The 21,590-nt window shown below is 42.8% G+C and overlaps 1 protein-coding gene across 1 annotated transcript in view; it reads right to left on the bottom strand.

The window, feature by feature from the left end:
- LOC126262249 (cytochrome P450 6k1-like) overlaps positions 1-21,590 on the bottom strand; it is a 66,395-nt gene that overhangs the window by 2,241 nt on the left and 42,564 nt on the right. Inside the window, exons 5-7 of the mRNA XM_049958735.1 lie at positions 19,888-20,087; positions 12,068-12,289; positions 9,162-9,413 (exon numbers count right to left, since the gene is read on the bottom strand). Coding sequence (XP_049814692.1) covers positions 9,162-9,413; positions 12,068-12,289; positions 19,888-20,087 — 674 coding nt within the window. The remainder of the gene's footprint in view (positions 1-9,161; positions 9,414-12,067; positions 12,290-19,887; positions 20,088-21,590) is intronic.

A 21,590-nucleotide genomic window follows, 5' to 3' on the forward strand; every position in this document is an offset into this window, starting at 1 on the left:
GACAAGCAAAAGTAGAAGCGTGTGATGAGAACCGGCAAAACCAAACGCAAGTCGGGTAAACTGTCAAAAAGGGACATACATGACTTGGAAGGAAATGTAAACAGAATGAATCAATTACTGAGAAATGAAGAAGGATGTACACGTCACAGGTCCCACAGCGGCGCTGACGTCGAAGTGTAAAATGAAAGACAAGATCCGGATCCAATGGAATTAAGAACACGAACCCACCTGTGGACATTGGCCAATGGGCAGATGAAACGAAGGAATGTCCCACCATGTACTTAGAAGAAATGACACAACATTATAAAACTGCAACACTAAATACAGAATAGAATCGGAGATGAAAAGAAAGTTTCAAACAATGCTTATATTTGGAAGATACGCACATCGCTCTGGTACAGGCAGTAACAAATGAAATTACCGGATATGACGAAGCTACCAAAATAGGGAGCGCATGCGGAATAGGCGTCCTATACAAACAACGTATTCAGTATACGACACGATCGCTGCTCGAATCCCGAAGAGATAATATCACCATAAAAATTCATGATATGTTAATCATAAAGTATATAATCCAACGGGCAGCGTCGGTCGTAGGTAGAGAAAGGAATTTCTCAAGTAATCAGTTGCAGTTTTAATAATATGGACTTATAATAAAATTACCATCGAAGTTCCAATTTCAGTTTTTTCCAAGGATTCTAGTATTTAATAGAAGAACTTAAATAAGTGGACACCCGTATGTAAGTTCATGCCAGTGCTACCAGTGCACGTAGATCACCAACGTCGCTAAAATCGGGTTACATAGAATCTACGGGATGTGATCAAAAAATACGGTGAATGAATTTTTTTAGCAGCGGCTGCTGACGCTACAACCATTTGATGTAACTTGTCCGATAACTTGATCCGTTGAGACAGACAGCATCTAGTTGGAGCACGTTCTGACTTGTCACTCAGCGTCCAGCGACGCTAGAGTGAGGTTGTGTTTACCGACTGTGTCACGTGTCGTGAATTTCGAACAACGCGGGAGTATTAAATTCCGTTTCAAGTTGCAAGGAAATGCCCAAGAAAGTCAAGAAATATTAAAACTGATGTGTAGCGATGATGATGTAACTCTGAGGACTGTTTGCAAGTGTTACGAGCATTTTAAAAGCATAAATCAGTCGGTAGAAGGCGAGTATACAAAAAGTGGCAAAAATTGTGCGTTCAAGCAGGCGAAGAACTATTCGAGAGCTTACCGAAGAACTTAACACCTTGCACGGTTCCGGGGAAAAGCATTCTAACTGATGATTTGCAAATGAGACAAGTGATTGTAAAATTTGTTCCCAGACTTTTGAGTGATGAACAGAAGAAAAATGGTGTGTCAGTTTGCACGGAGTTGAAGGATCGTCTTTATGCAGGACCGTAGTTCACATCCAAAATTCTAACTGGAGATGGAACTTGGGTTTATGGATTTGACCACGACACGAAAATTTAGAATACCTAATAGGAAAACTGAATTCCCTCGCTCTAACATGCCACGTCAGCCAAAATCGAAGATCATAGTCATGCTCATTGTTTCTTTCCTTTTGAGGGCATAGGGCAATCGGAGTTCGTTACAAGGGTAACTATTGTAAACACCGAATTTTGCAAGGGCGTACTGCTAACTAATGATTTGCAAATGAGACAAGTGATTGTAAAATTTGTTCCCAGACTTTTGAGTGATGAACAGAAGAAAAATGGTGTGTCAGTTTGCACGGAGTTGAAGGATCGTCTTTATGCAGGACCGTAGTTCACATCCAAAATTCTAACTGGAGATGGAACTTGGGTTTATGGATTTGACCACGACACGAAAATTTAGAATACCTAATAGGAAAACTGAATTCCCTCGCTCTAACATGCCACGTCCGCCAAAATCGAAGATCATAGTCATGCTCATTGTTTCTTTCCTTTTGAGGGCATAGGGCAATCGGAGTTCGTTACAAGGGTAACTATTGTAAACACCGAATTTTGCAAGGGCGTACTGCAGCGTTTGCGAAACGATATATGAAGAAAGAGTCCAGGAAAATGGGCCAATGGCTTCCTTCTTCATCATGACATCACGCCGACCCACACTTCGCTTTTGATTTCCGAGTTTTTGGTCGATTAAGGTTTTCCAGTCTGGGTTCAAAATGGTTCAAATGGCTCTGAGCACTGTGGGACTTAACATCTGAGGTCATCAGTCCCCTAGAACTTAGAACTACTTAAACTTAACTAACCTAAAGACATCACACACATCCATGCCCGAGACAGGATTCGAACCTGCAACCGTAGCAGCAGCGCGGTTCCGGACTGAAGTGCCTAGAACAGTTAGATCAGCGAGGCCGGCTTTCCAGTTTGGGCACATCCGCCTTACTCACCATGCCGCGCGGGATTAGCCGAGCGGTCTCAGGCGCTGCAATCATGGACTGTGCGGCTGATCGTTCAAATGGTTCAAATGGCTGTGAGCACTATGGGACTTAACTTCCCAGGTCATCAGTCCCCTAGAACTTAGAACTACTTAAACCTAACTAATCTAAGGACATCACACACATCCAAGTCCGAGGCAGGATTCGAACCTGCGACCGTAGCGGTCGCGCGGTTCCAGACTGTAGCGCGTAGAACCGCTCGGTCACTCCGGCCGGCTGTGCGGCTGATCTCGGCGGAGGTTCGAGTCCTCCCTCGGGCATGGGTGTGTGTGTTTGTCCTTAGGGTAATTGAGGTTCAGTTGTGTGTAAGCTTAGGGACTGATGACCTTAGCAGTTAAGCCCCATAAGATTTCACACACATGTTTTACTCACCAGATTCAGCACGATGCGAAATCTGGCTCTTCTTAAAACTTGAAACTCAGCTTAAAGGAAAACGTTTTGACACTATTTCTGTCATTGAGAGGGCCAGGACAAAACAACTGAACGCCCTTCCAAAAGTAGCCTTCGAGAAATGCTTCCAGTCAGGGATTCAGCGCTGGGATAGGTACATTGCCAGCCAATGAAAAGACTCTAAATAAGATTAAATCAAATTCCATGTAAGCTTACACTTTGTTTCTAATAAAACTATTTACCATAGTTTTGATCACACCTCTTATATTTTTGACAATGCCAAGAATTATCTGGTGGATAGAAAAATATGGCTATTGGCCAATGAGGTTCCCTGATCACTCAGCTTACCATATCGAACTAAGTGATGTACAGCAGGAAACGTTTCTAGCATATGAAGTATGACATATGAACATAGATCTCTCAAACCAACCAGATATACAGAAATACAGAACAAGTGCCTACACATTCAAAACGAATATATCTATATATTAGAAACCAAGGTAGCTTGATGTGAACCTGAATAATAAAAATTAAATACACCCCAGAAACACAATTAGACATCAGTCTAGTCGACATACTGAGAACATGCTCCAACTGTAGTAATACAGCTCCATCCTCGTTTGTCAAATATATAAAACTTGCTAAATAAAATATCTATGGCACCAACAAGCTGTACAGGAAATACGACAGGTGATGCGTCCGCGACTACTCAGGAAGACTGGAGCCGCTATGCTGTAGCGCCCATGTTGCGTTGTTTCAAGCTTGGTAGCCAGGTGGCTCCACCGCACCGAGGCAACAATATAGACAAAAACTTAGTTCCAACCGGACAATAAACACTGACTTGGCTCACACCACAAAACAGATGACAATAACGTAGACCGAGATATTTTCTTAAAACATTCTTGACAGTCTGTGATCAGCTTTTTCACAAGGGTTATTGGTGTTAGTACCAAAAAGGCTCAACGCTTTCGAAATCCAAACATTGTGCAGTACTGGTTTCAAAATATGGACACGACTGTTGAATAAAAGGCTAATAGGAATTCTAGCTAAGAAACAACATCGATATAAAAAAAGTGCGATAAAAGGATACAATATTCCGAATATCGGGATATAGCACTCCCAACATGGGTAGAAAAGCAAAGTTAGTATTAGCTTTAACGGTTTTGCCAAACTCTACGACAGAGTTAATCAAGACTTATTAATTAATGTAATGGGAAAAATGGGATCTGAGGGAAAGTTCGTTAGTATAACACAACAGTGCGTCCCTGACATTCAATTTACAAAATAATGGTGAAACAGCTCGACCAATACTGGAGAAATGAGCTACACGACAGAGCTGCCCATATCCTGTAACTCTTTATGCAATTACAGTAAAGCTATGAAAATCTACATTCTCTATAAACCCTCAATAGCAAATCCGCGTATCACGTATATGCGGATGACATGTTATCAACAACAAGCAAGGTTATACATACAAAAAGAAGAATCCTACAAAATTACACCAGTGCGACCGGCGCTATCACAAATCAACCGTTGTCTTGAATGGAATTTTCACTCTGCGGAGGAGTGTGCGCTGATATTAAACTTCCTGGCAGATTGAAAGTCTGTGTCGGACCGAGACTCGAACTCGAGATCTTTCTCATTCTCGGTTCAGTGCTGTAACAACTGAGCTATCCACGACTCACGATCCCTAATCACAGTGTATGAAATGGTAAATTTAGAGCCTTTGCCCGCGAAAGGCAAAGGTCCCGAGTTCGAGTCTCGGTTCCGGCAAACAGTTTCAATCTGCCAGGAAGTTTGACATGTTGGCCTACTAGGTCCACTGAAGACTACATTCAGGACACGTTTTTACCAACAAAAGAAAGAAGGGAAGGGTAGGAATGACTATAGCGGGTAACCCGTATGAAACGGCAATGCATACTGTCAGGACAAAATTCAACACCATCCGAACAGCAATGAACGAACACACGGCCAGTGAATTAGAGCCACTGCAGAAGACAGCACTTATAAATGCAGATATGCATAGTAAGGTATAGCAAATTGCAACACACAACGCTAACTATAGCCATCGATACTGCACACAGACTCTTCGGAAGCGCCGGATGTTTTGCACGGAGAGACAACATATTTAAAACCCCATTCCATACGACACATCTGCACCGTCAACGGTCAGCACTTGGACTGCGAACCATACAACCGCAATGCATGACATTATGGATCAACAGAACATTAAAGATTCTTTAAAGCTGTCCAGATTTGATAACGAGCAAGTTATTCAGCTGCCTCGAAACAGAAGAGGAAAAAAAAACCCTGTAAATGCGGGTCAAATAGATAAAAATATGGATTACGTGAGAAGGTATTACAGTGAAATCAGCTATATTGCAGCTAACGATACAGCCCGCCGCCTAACCTAGACATTTTTCGACCACATTAGACGTCAACATCGATGCTACACATGCAGCTCAAATGGCTCTGAGCACTATGGGACAACAGCTATGGTCATCAGTCCCCTACAACTTAGAACTACTTAAACCTAACTAACCTAAGGACATCATACAACACCCAGTCATCACGAGGCAGAGAAAATCCCTGACCCCGCCGCTACACATGCGGATCAGTCTTTTGTCGTGAGGTATTTATCGAAAGATGGAGATCCTGCTGAAAGATTTATCTGTTGTCTCAAATTGTTTCACAAATAGGAAGAATTAGCTAATTCATTAATAAATATACTAGACAAGTACGACCTGGACACTCACCTATGCAGGGGTCAGTCACACTGCAATGTAAGCAATATGGCTGGTACTTAATCCGGTCTCAAAGCTAGAATTAATCGGATCAGCCCTCTCGCCGTGTCTGTTCCATGAGCGGCTCACTCTCCCTTTACTTGTCAGGGTCGTGCAGCAGAATGTTGTCCTCAATCAGTTTCATTTTTCCGTATGTTGCAACACTTTCTTCCGTTCTTCGAGACCCGTTGGAATATTTTTCAGTCAAAATTAAATTATTCTGTCTCTGTAAAACTACTTTCATAAACACGCCACGCAGAGCGACACGATACAGAAGAGATCTAATGCTACAAATAAACTGTTGCCAATTGTTGATACCGATATTGTACGATTCTCTGCTTGAATACTTTCGATACACTCGTTCAGTGTACGACACATGTGAAAACACTGGCGTCGAAAACATAACTATATAGGAAATAGTTGAGAAAAAGGAAAAAAGTTAAGAAAACAGACGAAACAGCGGACCTTGATACTACTTTTGAAGAAAAGGATATTTTCTGGTGGATATCTTTCTAGTTATTCCACACAGACTGATATCTGAAATCGAGAAAAGAAAAAATCGTTGGAAGAGAAATTTGGAGTTCCTAAGTAATTTACTTGAAAAAGACAACACAAAGATTACTTGGAAGAATTTTTGAGTGATGAGGTTATTTATTTTAAAGCGTACGGGTAGGGCAACGAATTGAAAACCGCCTCCCCAGATACTCTGAACAGTGTGTTGCGTGAAAGCCACGTTCAAGAAGTGTTTATTAATTTGGAGATTACGCTACAAGTACTTTTGCAAAGCGCTGCTACCAGTTGTTCTTCTCATTCCTCAAAAAAATCAAGAATTATTTGCGGTTACCGATGTTGCAGGATCGAGTCAACAGTCTTGCTGTACTCTCCATGTATTCTGATATAACACAGCAGCTAGACTAGGAAGATGTTGTGCACGACTTTGCTACATTAAACATCTTTGCCTGATTTACAGTCAGTTCCACAGGAAAGTGTACACCATAATTTTAAATGTCACTTCCGCACCGACATCTTGCTGGTCTCGAATCTGTACACAGTGAGCTTTCACACAGTTTATAGAGAAAGACTGTGAGAGTTGAATGTTTTGTTTTGTCGGTTGCAGTTTTGGCTGTTTGCACTTATAGACAGTTTAAACGCTGAAAATATATGCAATATCAAAAATGTCTTGTGAGGTACGGTAAGAAGCAATATGGTTCGAACAAGGCAAACTGGGTGCTTCAATACGATAATGATGCGAAACATCGCAGCCATCTCCGTACAGCGTGGAAACAAGACAATGGGGTGTCAACGATAGACAGGCCTGCGGTGTCTGTGGATGCAAATCCGATCGCAAATATTTGATCTTATATGAAAGGCTTATTTCAATACTGGGACAAGTCCATTTTTGTTCACGTTGAAATACAGAGTCCTAAAGTTAAATGAGCGCTGAAAAATCTGCAGTTGAGATACCAGAAATATTCAAGCATTTGGCTTCTTGAAACTTACTGGCAGATTGAAACTGTGTGCCGCACCGAGACTCGAACTCGGGACATTTGCCTTTCGCGGGCAAGTGCTCTACCAACTGAGCTACCCAAGCACGACTCACGCCCCGTCCTCACAGCTTGGGTAGCTCAGTTGGTAGAGCACTTGCCGGCGAAAGGCAAAGGTCCCGAGTTCGAGTCTCGGTCTAGCACACAGTTTTAATCTGCCAAGAAGTTTAATATCAGCGCACACTCCGCTGCAGAGTGAAAATCTCATTCTGGACTCATCCCCCAAGCTGTGGCTAAGCCATGTCTCCGCAATATCCTTTCTTTGAGGAGTGCTAGTTCTGCAAGGATCGCAGGAGAACTTCTGTAAAGTTTGGAAGGTAGGAGACGAGGTACTGGCAGAAGTAAAGCTGTGAGGACGGGGCGTGAGCCCTGCCTGGGTAGCTCACTTGGTAGAGCACTTGCCCGCGAAAGGCAAAGGTCCCGAGTTCGAGTCTCGGTCCGGCACACAGTGTTAATCTGCCAGGAAGTTTCATATCAGCGCACACTCCGCTGCAGAGTGTAAATTTCATTCTGGATATGGATTCTTGCTAGAGATGAACCTCTCTTTCTGTTTGGATCATTAATTTCAGAAGCATTATAGACAGAAAAGTGGAGGTAATGGACTTGTACCACTATTGAAATAAGCCCTTCATATTAAGGTGGAGCTTAAAGGAAAGCCAATATATACTTTGAAGCACCTTTCAAATAAAATCAGGACGATATAGACATCGTTACCGAGAGAATATGCAGAAAATCTCGTGAAAAGCACGCCAAAAAGGTGCCAAGCTATAATCGATCATGACGGCGATTGGATTAACTATTAGGTTACTGTACGATTACAAATAACATGTATTTTCATGTAAGTGTGATGAATTCAATATGCTTGTATTTATTATTATTACTATGCATTATTATTCGCAGCAGCAGCAGACGTTGTATTCAGTTAGGTACAGATGCAAGTAACTTGGTGGTACATATATGTCGAAACGAGGGGCAGGAGCAATTTTCTCCCTCTCGGCGCGGCAGATAGCGACATTCTCTTCCACCTGTAACCCCAGACTTTTCGTAGATGATGAAGTTATCAATAATGAAGTATTGTCTACAAAAACTTATGCAGATATTCGGTCAGATCTTGGCAAGATTTTCAAGTGGTGCACGATTTTTTGGCTACTTCCGTTAAACGCCCAGAAGTGTAAGACTGTGCACATAATACAACTTAAAAAACGACTTATCGCATGGCTGCAGTATCATTTACCTACAGTTGGGATGTGTCAACTCATTCGAATATGTAGGTGTAACAATTTGCAGGTATATAAATGGAATGATCACATAGGTTCTGCATGTCGCTGACTTTGGTTCATATGTAGGATAGCGCTGCAGTCTGTCCACAAAGCAGATTCCTTACAAGACAGTCGTGTCACCCACCTTAGAATATCATTAATGTGTGTAGGACCATTACCAGACAGGAATAGAGGGATATACCAAACAGGCTGCATGAATGGCCACAGGTTTGTCTGACACATGGTGGGCGCCACAGAGATGATGTAAGATGTAAACTGGCAAACGCCAGAAGATGGGCTCCAACTATCCCGTGAAAGACTAAATAGTAAGTTTCAAGGACCAACTTTAAGTGATGAATGTAGGAATACGTTGCAGCTTTCTCCGTATCGTTCCTGTGGGAACCGCTAAGACAAGATTAGATTCGTTGCAGTGCACACAGAGGTGTTTAGACAGCCATCCTTGTTGGGCTCAATACGTGTATGAAACGGGAAAAAGCTCTAATAGCTAGCATCATTGGAAATACCGCCTGCCGTGCACTTCACAGTGGTTTGCGGCATATGGATGTAGACGCAGTTCGGTAAACGGTGTATGGAGTAACAAAATTTTCCTTTCTATGACTGTGTAGTGAACAACAGAACCCACAGTGTGAGGTTAACAATACGAAAATATGTCAAGAATGGTCGCAGTGTAAATATGAGGTAGCATCAGTTACCAACATAGCTGTGAATATTAGTACGTGCAGCAGCCGACAACGTACTCACCTATGCAAATGCGTGGTCCCTCCCCGAAAGGCAGGTAGACATAGGGGTGTCGCTTAGCTTTGGCCTCTTCGGAGAACCTCTCAGGGTCGAATCGGTCGGGGTCAGGAAAATATGCGGGGTCATAATGGAGGCCCAGCACAGACAGCGCTACTGGTGTTCCTTTCTCCAGAATGACGTCACTGTCTGGAATCTTGTAGTCTTGGTTGCACTCTCTGTTCAGCAATGGTACGGGTGGATATTTCCTGAGAGACTCTGAAATGGAAAAGAAAAAAATGGCAATTATGCTATGTCATACAGATCAGAAAATTCCGTCTTTTGCAACGGAATTTCTTCGAGTGTGCCATTATTGCCCATATCTGGGATGCCTTGCAACGTGCTGCTCACAAGAAACCTCCACCCCTCGTACTCTTACCGATTTATGGAGAGCCCTGCAGGATTCATGGTGTCAGTTCCCTCCAGCACTATTCAGACTTTAGTCGAGTCCATGTGACGTCATGTTGCGGCAGTTCTGCGTGCCTGGGGGAGCCCTACACGATACTGGGCAGGTGTAACGGTTGCTTTGGCTATTCAGTGTAGTTTCCGCGTTCAGGGTATGCAAATATCGCAGATTATTAAAAATATTGTTTTAATGCTACAAAATTAATGTTTATCTTTGAATGATGTGGGTTAAAAACAAAGTAGCACATCTAAGTGTGGTAGACCCGTAGTTGTGGGGGGGGAGGAGGGGGGGTAGTAAATTGTGTTCCAGGGATGTCACAGAATGGAGGGGCAAACGTGTGGGGTAGAATTGGGAGGAAAGGTAGATCATTGACTGTGGTCATGCAGATGCCTGCTTCAGAGGTGTGCAGACTGAAGCTGGAGCAGGTAATTCCCCACTCTCTTTATGCCACTTCGTCACAACAAACAACTACAGGGTGTTTTAGAATGCTATACGTGGCACTCACAGCACGCCTTATGAATCACTGGCAACGTAGTGCGCAGACATACCCCGGCGAGTGTTTATTTTTCACGAAATGGGTTAACACTGGAAGGAATACAGGTATGAGTTACTGATAATACTAATTCAGGTAATGCATATGGATTACCGTATTGTATTGTATGGGACTGAGGACCTACAAACGGCGGAGAGGCTTCATCCCCGCCGTAGCCCGCAGTGGTTCACAAACCCACAACAGGCTACAGCAGTCCACTCACACCACCGCCACCCCACACCGACCCCAGGGTTATTGTGCGGTTCGGCCCCTAGTGGACCCCACCGGGAACGTCTCACACCAGACGAGTGTAACTCCAATGTTTGCGTGGCAGAGTAATTACGGTGTACGCGTACGTGGAGAAAATGTCTGCGCAGCAACTCAGGCGGAATAAGGGGAACCAGCCGGCATTCGCCGAGGCAGATGGAAAACCGCCTTAAAAACCATCCACAGGATGGCCGGCACACCGGAACTCGACACTAATCCGCCGGATGGATTTGTGCCGGGGACCGGCACGCCTTCCCGCCCGGAAAGCCAAGCGTTAGACCGCATGGCTAGCCGGGCGGGCGAATTTGTGAAAGTCGCTGCACACTGTTGTACCATGCTAGAGGAGAAATTGAGTCTTAGTCGTCCTGTACGATAGCAGTGGTGTTCCTCCTGCAAAGGCGACGTCCTCCACCGAGAGTACTGCCCGCTTTTCAGTTTACACACAGACTACACCTCCCCAGCATTTCCTATCCAGTTCTCTTATGGGAGTAGACACTCAGCTAGTCTTTATGTAGTGGAAGTACTTTAAGTTTATCTGTAAAGAAAACAATCCGGCACATTGTTTTATATACGTTTTTTGTTTGAAATTTGTATATGGAAAAAGAAAATAATTGGCGTCTCTCCTAGGGGTGGTCAAGGTGCTTTTTCTCTGTTATTCCAGCTGGTACCTGCAGTTTCGTTTTTGCATTGTATAGCTAACGTCTACCCATCCGAGTATTGCTTCACACGTGTTTCATGCGTCACGCACCGTTTTTCCTATAACACATCAGCACACCACAGGGTTAATACAGTATAATTATTGCATCCAGGTTAAATTTTCTGACAAATGCTGCCTGTATCAGTGAGTACTGTACTTTGGAAAAGAAAAATTTGCTACAGGTAGGCTGCATGGCTAATTTATTACAATAACATGGTAATGTTTAAGGGACGCCAATAAAAATCTGATGGAGAGTAAGAAGACATACAATGATTTAGTGTCTTTCTGCTCTCCTAAAACTGTAGAGTGCTGAAAAGGAGTTTCATTTGTCGCCAAAACTTCAATTGATATGGTTACGGGGTTTTAGCACTGGACGGTGGGGACAGCCAGAGTTCAAATATCGGTCTGGAAAACAGTGCAGATTGGCGGATTTGTAAACGTGTAAATGTTGTCATTTTACCCACTGTTTTGGCAGATTCTCGAGTTGCTTTCCTTGGATGGGTCAAGAGCAGACATGTATTGCTCCCAGTCTGCATCGTAACCAACACTTTGCATATATTAACGTGGCTGTAGGTTCTAAACTTTGGAGAGTTTCTTGAAATTTAGTTGTATTATTTTTGTGAATACACTTAATTTGTGGACGGGATTGTTCTTCAAATAAGACTAAATGTGAATCCCTTCTTCAAGCATTTCAATACGAGATAAATGTTTACATTGCGAGGACTTTCACACTGGTAGCCTTTTAATCTGTGATTTTTCTACATTCCTTCTTCCGTCGTAGTAGAAGCATGTGGGTGAACTGCCTGACTGTCTCTAACTTGTATGCTGACAGTATATGGTGAGAAAGGCAAACACAGTTAGCCAGTTGTTATAAATAACCCGAGAGAGCAGGTTCTGTTCTTATTTATCTGAACAAGGTGTAATAAAATTAATTAAAAGTGGAATCTAAATTGAAGATTGATTTTCCTTACCGGCTACAACCTTGTCGAGGTAAGTCATTTTGCCGATGGCGTCGTAGGATATTTCGCTGTCGTTTTCTTTCAGCACGGAGTCGATTTCGTCGTGCAGCTTCCTCTGTACGTCAGGGTTGAGCGCCAGTTCATGCAAAGTGAAGCTCGTCGCCGTTGAGGACGTCTCGAAGCCTGCAGCGAAGAAGACGAAGGCCTGCGCTGCCAAGTCATCCATCGACAATTCTATGGAAAGGTAAAAGAAAGACAAGAGTCACAGATGAGTGCACCAAAAATGTGATAGAGAATAACATTCAGTTAAGTAATAGTACTCATGCAGATCAATATGTGTAAAAAGTGCCAGGAATTTTTATTGTAGTCTAAAATCACACCTTCAAGCAAGTTACTCAACCAAATCAGACATGTCATCATTGTCGTTGACGTAGTAAATATATCAATTCCTTCATTATTTTGCATTACCCTCCTGAAGCTTACATGATTTTTTAAAACACATGCGAGCAATCAAAAAGAAACATTGCAGTATGGCATTATTGACAGAGAGAGCCCTAGGGGCAGGCGCAGCTGTCTAATCAGAAAGTCTTTGTTTCCTCTGAGCATGATTGCTTCTTTGCGCAATGTTTATTTGTGTTTCATCTTAGGTGAATCTGTTAGGTAATTTCTTCTCGCTCAGCGGCTGAGTGCAAGTATTTGAATTGGACGCCATTGGGGGCGACTTGCGTGTTGTCCAGTGGGGCAAACGTTGTTGTGGCGCGCTGTCTGTGGCTAAGTCACCTGAGGTGACTCCACAGTACGGCTGCTAAAGAATACTTTGAAACAGCGTTACAGGGCCATCGTATTACAAATCCGAGGATATCAAGGCAATCAAATCACTGAAGAATATGTTTTGCTGTTTTTATAACAGTTTTTTGTAGAAACTACATGATTTACTTTCAGACTGCTTATGAATGGCAGCATTGGCTCTGAGCACTATGGGACTTAACATCTATGGTCATCAGTCCCCTAGAACTTAGAACTACTTAAACCTAACTAACCAAAGGACATCACACAACACCCAGCCATCACGAGGCAGAGAAAATCCCTGACCTCGCCGGGAATCGAACCCGGGAACCCGGGTGTGGGAAGCGAGAACCCTACCGCACGACCACGAGATGCGGGCTGAATGGCAGCATTACACAAACACTTATAAGCTTATATCTCACAGAGACTATGAGTGGTATTTACAATCTAAGTGTTGGATGACTCCTGCAATCACTAGCAACCAACACTTAAGTCCATTTTGCATTCTGTTCTGAATTTTACGATGTTTGATCGATGTTAATAACGCAAATGTATTAGGACATCAATTTTTCCACACCTATTCTTAAAGTGAACGCAGCGTGATATACTTGAACCTCTACCTACACAGGTGTCCAAAATTAAAGCAACAAACCGTTATTTCCCCGCCCTGTGTCTAGTTCACGAAATAATCATACAAACTATCTACCAAATCGTACGATCTTCTGCACGGCAGTCGGTCAACAGACAACCATTCCAGCGATGACGTCAGGGCACCTCTGAAACGAAGGAAATGTTTGCCAGGTAGTCCCACATCCACAATCGCCATGTAGACAGTCACAGATGGTGCAACATGGCGCAGAGAAGATGCCTACCAGACTCTCTGCCACAGAAAAAATGGAAGCAGAACAGTCGCAAACTGATGTGGCCCGTTGCCTTGGTGTGAATCGATTGTTTCTAGGATGTGGCGATAGGTTATAGAAAGTGAAACCGTATTCTGAAGACCAGGGCAGGGCCGACTACGTGTGACTTCAGAAGAACATTACTCACATCCATGCCCGAGGCAGGATTCGAACCTGCGACCGTAGCAGCAGCGCGGTTCCGGACTGAAGCGCCTAGAAGCGCTCGGCCACAGCGGCCACAGCGGCCGGCTGCCCTTACAGTTTGCAAGTATTTGGGTCTGTAACTTCTCGCAAGTGTCAGGTGATATGCTGCCTTTGGACTTGCTACAGATTAGCATTATAGGATATACGACTGTTTATGGGGATTCTGACACGTTAACTGCACTACTGAACTTTGAACAGTTATGAAATGGCTGTTCATTTGTGAACTGTGACTTTCTACGTTGTTCACTGCAGATGTTAAGTTGAACTCTGGGGACCTGTTACCGCTTCGTTTCCGTTATCAGTAATCTTAGCTGCACTTATTTTATTAGTGTTATTTTATTTTATGCTTTATATCGATATCTTGTGGGATCACCATACCGATTTGTTGTTTGTCAGTTCGTTAGGATCAGAACCTTGGTTTAAGCTGTAATTAATCCATTAGGACACAATCATTTATCATAACCAGTTATTTTATTTTTTATCTAACTTGTCATTTTGATTAACACTAAGAACTTTCTGAACATAAATAATTTAGCACGTAGGAGTTAATGTATAGTATCAATATTTTGCAGTAAGCTTACCTTCTGGGCATAAAGCATACACCGAACGACTCAACGCTATGAAAGTAGCTAGTAACTGCTTAAAACTCTGTCATGTAGTTGCCCAAAGGTGAGTATAAAGTCCTACCATCACAAGGGGAGCGACAATTTAACATGGAACCATGTGTTCTTCCTGGGGACTCCTCACACCATTGTTAAGTGAAATCTAGGTTAAAAGCAAAGAGGAAATTTCCACAGTCCAATTGTGTTCCAAATGCATAGCCTCTCGGTTCCCAGGCACACCTTTATCACTAGACCAGCAAGGATGTAGGAGACTATAATGGGTGCATGTAGAGTATGGTGTCACATTTGTGATATGTGATAATGAAAGAAGGGGAGGGTGAAGACGATGATGAGAAGAGGAAGAGGGTGAAGATGATAGAGAAGGGAGAGGGTGAAGATGATAATGAGAGAAGGGAAAGGGTAAAGATGATAAAGATAAAGGGAGAGGGTGAAGATGATAATGAGAGAAGGAAGAGGGTGGAGATGATGATGACAGAAGGGAGAGGGTGAAGATGATAATGAGCGAAGGTAGAGGGTGAAGTTGAGAATGAGAGGAGAGGGTGAAGATGACAAAGAGAGAAGGGAATGGGTGAAGATGATGATGAGAGAAGAGAGAGGATGAAGATGATGACGAGAGAAGGGAGAGGGTGAAGATGATAATGAGAGAAGGCAGAGTGTGAAGATGAGAGAAGGGAGAGGGTAAAGCTGATAATGAGAGATGGGAGAGGGTGAAGATGATGATGAGAGAAAGGAGAGGGTGAGGATGATAATGACAGAAGGGAGAGGGAGAAGATGATAATGAGTAAAGGGAGAGGGTGAAACCAAATGCCGACACACAGTCCAGTCCTCTGGAATAGCAGCAATGAGCTGCCTGGCTTAACGTCCTCATCCGATGAACACATCACCGCTGACGTTAATAATATCTCCCTACATGAAATGTGGTGTAGAGGTGGGGAATTAAATTTTGGTACACTGGCACATGGCGCAAAGTGTGGTCATCAGGAACCTTACGCCATTATTATATCAAAAATCCGCCTCAGTTGCGAAATGTTACTGGTCTTTAACCAGGTTTCAGCTAGAGTAATCTAGTCATCTTCAGAAGCATAAAATAAACGAGCTACGTTACTTAGCTGAGGAACAGCACCAGCCCCACTTCGTGGTAAGCGGTCGGTTAGCCGCAGACGCTACGTTGGAACTGACTGTGGCACGCGGATATGTACCGAGCAAGACGGCGGATCGTCGCTGCATGCGCGCACGGAAAGTCAAAGCTGCCTGCCATTGGCTGTCTTTATGTTATGTACTGGGAAATTACCTATAATGTTAAACCGTAAATTTGTGAGAAAACAAGGCACTAATTGGATAGAATCCCGATGAGCGTTAACTGTAAGCCGAGACCTTATTAACTGATTAAATATGTTACTTAGATGTTTAGTTAAGCCTGTTAGATTAAAAAACCACATATTATCACCGCTATGTTGGGTGGTTCTGCACGATCTCACGAGGGGATGAACAAGGTTATATGTCCCTAACGCGAGAACTTCTCAGGGTTAGGAGAAGATGGAAATAAAATAATTTCCATTATACATGGAGTAATACGTCAATTTGTTAACGCGAAATTTGACTGACGTTCCCAGAATGAGATTTCCACTCTGCAGCGGAGTGTGCGCTGATATGACACTTCCTGGCAGATCAAAACTGTGTGCCCGACCGAGACTCGAACTCGGGACCTGACGTTGTTATGTTATGGCACTACATTACTACGCATTTATGACTGACTGGGTGTGTAAAGCTTAGGGCATCGTTTATGACTTTATGCACAGATGATCAATGTTTTGTTTAGGATACCTGTAGGCCTAATAGCTTAACCAAACATACACTAACTATAAATATAATATGTACGACCGTCTACTATATGTAGTCACAAGGGTGACGTGGAACAAAAGTCTTAAGGGAAAAGATTAGTTACTAGTTGGTAGTGGGTTCAAGACCCCTATGCATTTAAATAAGTTATTCCACCCTAATGGTCGAAATACTCACTCTAGTGTATCAGATATAACTTATTTAGGATATTGCCTATAAGAGTATTAGCTATTTAGGATGAGGATTATTGTGAGCGTGCTGGAATTCTCACATAGACTATCAAGAAATAAGGACCTAATATTTGAAGTAGGGCGTGTCAGGGCATACAACGCCACTGCCAACGCACTTATATACTATTGACCGACAAAGGTCAAGCGAATAATATGAACATGAATTGTGTTCTTCCCTTTTGAACGGGAACATGGATTAAGGATATGGTATATTAGTGAGCAAAGTATAAATTTCTCACGTGGGTTAATAGTATAAATCAGAACCTAATATTTAAAGTAGGGTGTGACTGGGCGTCACACTTACGTATTATTTACCGACCTAGGTCAAGCATTTAACAAAATATAGTCTGTAAAATAACCTTTGGTAGGAATAATATCTCAAAGGTTACATTGTATACAGCGTGACTACGCGGGCTACGCTATAGTTTTCATTAAAAAGATTCCTTAGAGCAACAAGGTCAAAGTTATCTGCCTATGGAAGAATGCTTTAAACCATATTGCATAAATATTAAACTTATCTTATTTGGCGTCAAGATCTTATCAAATAGTATTGGCCAGTTTGAATTAAAGGCTGGCATGAGACTTAATGCCTACGAGTAGAAAGAAAAGGCAATGTGTGCCAGCATCGTTAGTAGGTTTGACTACCATATTGTCAGTTATGTTGGAACTAGAACTATATTTACCGTAAGGAATATTAATTAAACCGTAATATTGAACGTTACCAAATGTCGTGGTAAATTTCTAAGACTTAAGCGTCGAAATATCAGGAATGGGTATACAGTGACAAGGCACGAAAGTTAGTGTGATTCTCTAGCTACGTGCCGTCCTTTGACGTATTACTCCATGTATAATGGAAATTATTTTATTTCCATCTTCTCCTAAACCTGAGAAGTTCTCGCGTTGGGGACGTATAACCTTGTTCATCCCCTCGTGAGATCGTGCAGAACCTTCCAACATAGCGGTGACCATGAGTGGTTTTTTAATCTAACAGGCTTAACTTAACGTCTAAGTAAAAATTTTTATCAGTGAATAAGGTCTCGGCTTACTGTTAACGCTCATCGGGATTCTATCCACACATTGCCTTGTTCTCTCACAAATGTACGGTTTAACATTATAGGTAATTTCCCAGTACCTAGCATAAAGACAGCCAATAGCAGCCATCTTTGACTTTCCGTGCGCGCATGCGCGTGATCCGCCGTCTTGCTCGGTACATATCCGCGTGCCACAGTCAGTTCCAACGTAGCGTCCGCGGCTAACCGACCGCTTTCCACAAAGTGGGGCCGGGGCTGTTCCTCAGCTAAGTAATGTAGCCTGACACGGTACCACGGTACTTAAGCTTTTTATGGTTCAAATGGCTCTGAGCACTATGGGAATTAACATCTGAGGTCATCAGTCCCCTAACATAAGGACATCACATTCATCCTGGTTCAAATGGCTCTGAGCACTATGGGAATTAACATCTGAGGTCATCAGTCCCCTAACATAAGGACATCACATTCATCCATGCCCGAGGCAGGATTCGAACCTGCAACCGTAGCGGTCACGCGGTACTGTCTCTCAGTGTGCTAGTCCAGTGTTAACTTACTCAGCTAGTGTTGACACAGTGGATTGCGAATGCAGAATGTATATTATGTTATACCCACCGCGCTTCTTGGGCTGAAGGTTTCCATATGCAAGGGCAGATACGGAACTCGTTTTCTTTCCCACTACATATCTTGAGGGTTGCGGCATATATTTGGCGGAAAATTCAGAAAATTATGGCTGGTAACATTACAGCAAATTGGTGATAAATTGCTTTATGTATGTCAATGCAAACCAGCAATGAATAACGTTTCCTTATTAAATGTCGTTGCCATTTCCTGTCATTGTCTTGGTAATCACACCTAGCTGCAGTTCTAGAGATCAACTGCAGCATCAGGAGACGTTAATTCTATCCTTCTTTCCTCGTGGTGGGACAAAAATAGCCGAATTCATCGAAGCGTCAGAAATTAAGGAATCTGAAGGAAGACTGCATCATGCAGTTACACATCAGATGAAAAAATAAATACTAATTCCAGTACGAGTAAAAACTTGTTTAGTGACTACAGTTTGTGTTACATCCATATTTGCGTTTATACTCCTCAAGCCAGCATACGGTGCATGGCGGAAGGTACGGGGGGAAAGCGACTGTCTATATGCTTCCAAACGAACCCTGATTTCACCTATCTGGTGTTCGTGGTACTTACGCGAGATGTGTGATAGTGGCAGTAGAATCGTTCTTCAGGCAGCCAAAATAAATCGAAGTCGACCGTTTACCTTCCTTACAATCTGTCTTACATGCTCGTTCCACTTCATCTCGATTTTCAATACTATGTCTAAATATTTAATCGACACAACAATGTCATGTAGGACAGCACCAAATACAGTTTTCTAACGTTACAGGATTGTCTTTCCTATCCATCTGTCTTAACTCACTTTGTCCGACCTTAAGGGCAAGTTACGAATCCTCACACCAAACAGAAATCCTCTCCAGCACTTCCTGTATCCTGTAGCTGCTCACTTTCCCGTACACTAAAGCCTCATCAGCTAACAGCCGTACTTTCCTCCTCATACTGTTCGTAGGCTCATTTCTGGCTGCAGAGAATAAGAGTTGTTCCGTCGCAATAAGAACAGTACGTTTCACAGTTCGCTTTTAGAACAACAATCCAGTGCCTGAAATTGTTTGGACTTATAAGTGAGCGACACCGTGGCAAAACTAACCACCCATTCTCGATAGTGGGAACGATATTCTGGGTAGTCTGTGTGTAGTTTTAGGGTTCCTACATGTGTTAAGCCAAACACTAGACAGGCCCATCATATCAAGGACTGAGTGGAAGAAAATGCCAACCCATAAGAAATTATTTTTGGTTAGGCATATTATATTTTTGGTTATATTCAAAGTCAAGAATATAAATACAACAATACAGAACAGTTCATCTAGTAGGCAGAATTTTCCAGTTGTACATATAGAGCTACTCATTACTAGCATGTGATGCATTCAGAAACGCAACAGAGAACGTGATCAGAACAATTCTTACTCAAGTTAAAGCTAGCACTTTGTCCCCCTGACGCAATACGCCAAAATTAGAAAATACAGTGAGGAATTATATGATTTGTAGGCTCATGGTGAATAAGACAACTCCTCTCGAAGGTAATTACGTCAATGTACCATCAAAGAGAGCGGGCACTGTGAGTGTACCTGAACAGCAAGAAGAAGAAGAAGGAGGACTTACTCTCAGGAGTGCCGATGCCATTCTGATGCCCGTTCTCCACTGTCTCTCCTTTGTCAGGGTCGACATATCCTTTGTTTTTTAGCTGAATAAGGAGATCCATGAAGTCTTTCCTTCTGTAGTTATTCTTCTCTCTGTAAGCAACGGTGTCTGAAACCATTTTCTGGAAATATTTGCTGACATCCGTCGTTCCTCCTTTTACCCTACAAAAAAAGTAACAGTTATTTGATGTTAACGCAAGCACTCCTAAAAATAGTTGCCTCTTTTCACTATGGAAAGAGATTACTGTTCTAAAATTTCCAACATATTACGTATAACGGCCAATGAAAAAGACATGGTGTCGTTCTAGTCACAATAAACCTTCTAGCATGTCGAGGTCAACGAGAAGTGTAGAAACGTTTTCCTCAAGACAAATACACAGTTTTTGATTACTTATCCACTCATTGGAAGTCCAGTGTCTATTGTATGACTATGAGATGAATCATGGGCAGATTGGAGTTTGGCAACTGTTTATTTTTCCCATTTTTCTTAGGTACTGTCATATTAGAAGGTAGTTCATAATTGATAAATGTAAACACGGTCCGTAGTAGGCTCTAACGTGATTTTTATTTAGTCGTTCTAACTTCGACTACTTGTCATTGTCACGCACTTGTAAAACCGCTTATTGTCTGCATGCATCGCAAGAAATGATATAAACTGTGTGCCGGACCGAGACTCGAACTCGGGACCTTTGCCTTTCGCGTGCGAGTGCTCTACCAACTGAGCTACCCAAGCACGACTCACGGCGCGTCCTCACAGCTTTACTTCCGCCAGTACCTCGTCTCCTACCTTCCAAACTTTACAGAAGCTCTCCTCCGAACCTTGCAGAACTAGCACTCCTGAAAGAAAGGATATTGTGGAGACATGGTTAAGCCATCTGCCAGGAAGTTTCGTATCAGCGCACACTCCGCTGCAGAGTGAAAATGTCATTCTGGAAACATCCCCCAGGCTGTGGCTAAGCCATGTCTCCGCAATATCCTTTCTTTCAGGAATGCTAGTCCTGCATGGTTCGCAGGAGAGCTTCTAAAAAGTTTGGAAGGTAGGAGACGAGGTACTGGCGGAAGTAAAGCTGTGAGGACGGGGCGTTAGTCGTGCTTGAGTAGCTCAGTTGGTAGAGCACTTGCCCGCGAAAGGCAAAGGTCCCGAGTTCGAGTCTCGATCCGGCACACAGTTTTAATCTGCCAGGAAGTTTCAGTATTGGATTTCTTCTTTTGTGAAGGCTCATTGTCACTAGAACTGTTAGTTTCTCTTCGAGGAGTACCGTTTCCGTCACTGACACTTGTACTAGAATCGATTTATCGTCTATAAAGTCGTTTTCTTCATTCGCTATCCTATCCGATGGGACTTCAGTTGAATACCCAAATGAATAATCATGTTTCTGAATAATCATATTCACGAGAAAATATTTCGAAAGTTACATTATCCTGTCCTAGATGGTCTTCCTAAATGCCACAGTATTTAAAAGATTGCAAAAATTAATGGCTTCGTATGGTTTCTGCTATGTACGACAATACTGACACACGTGTACTAAAGGTGTCAACTAGGTGCGCTGTTGCGCAAAGCCCAACAGCAACACTATCACAAACCGTGGCGGGCGTGATTACTAATGGGGGAGATGGGTTTGTGTAATGTTTAAATGTTTAAATACAAATTTCCTTGTGAGTGGT

The sequence above is a fragment of the Schistocerca nitens genome, chromosome 6, assembly GCF_023898315.1.
Source record: "Schistocerca nitens isolate TAMUIC-IGC-003100 chromosome 6, iqSchNite1.1, whole genome shotgun sequence".
NCBI classification, from domain to species: domain Eukaryota; kingdom Metazoa; phylum Arthropoda; class Insecta; order Orthoptera; family Acrididae; genus Schistocerca; species Schistocerca nitens.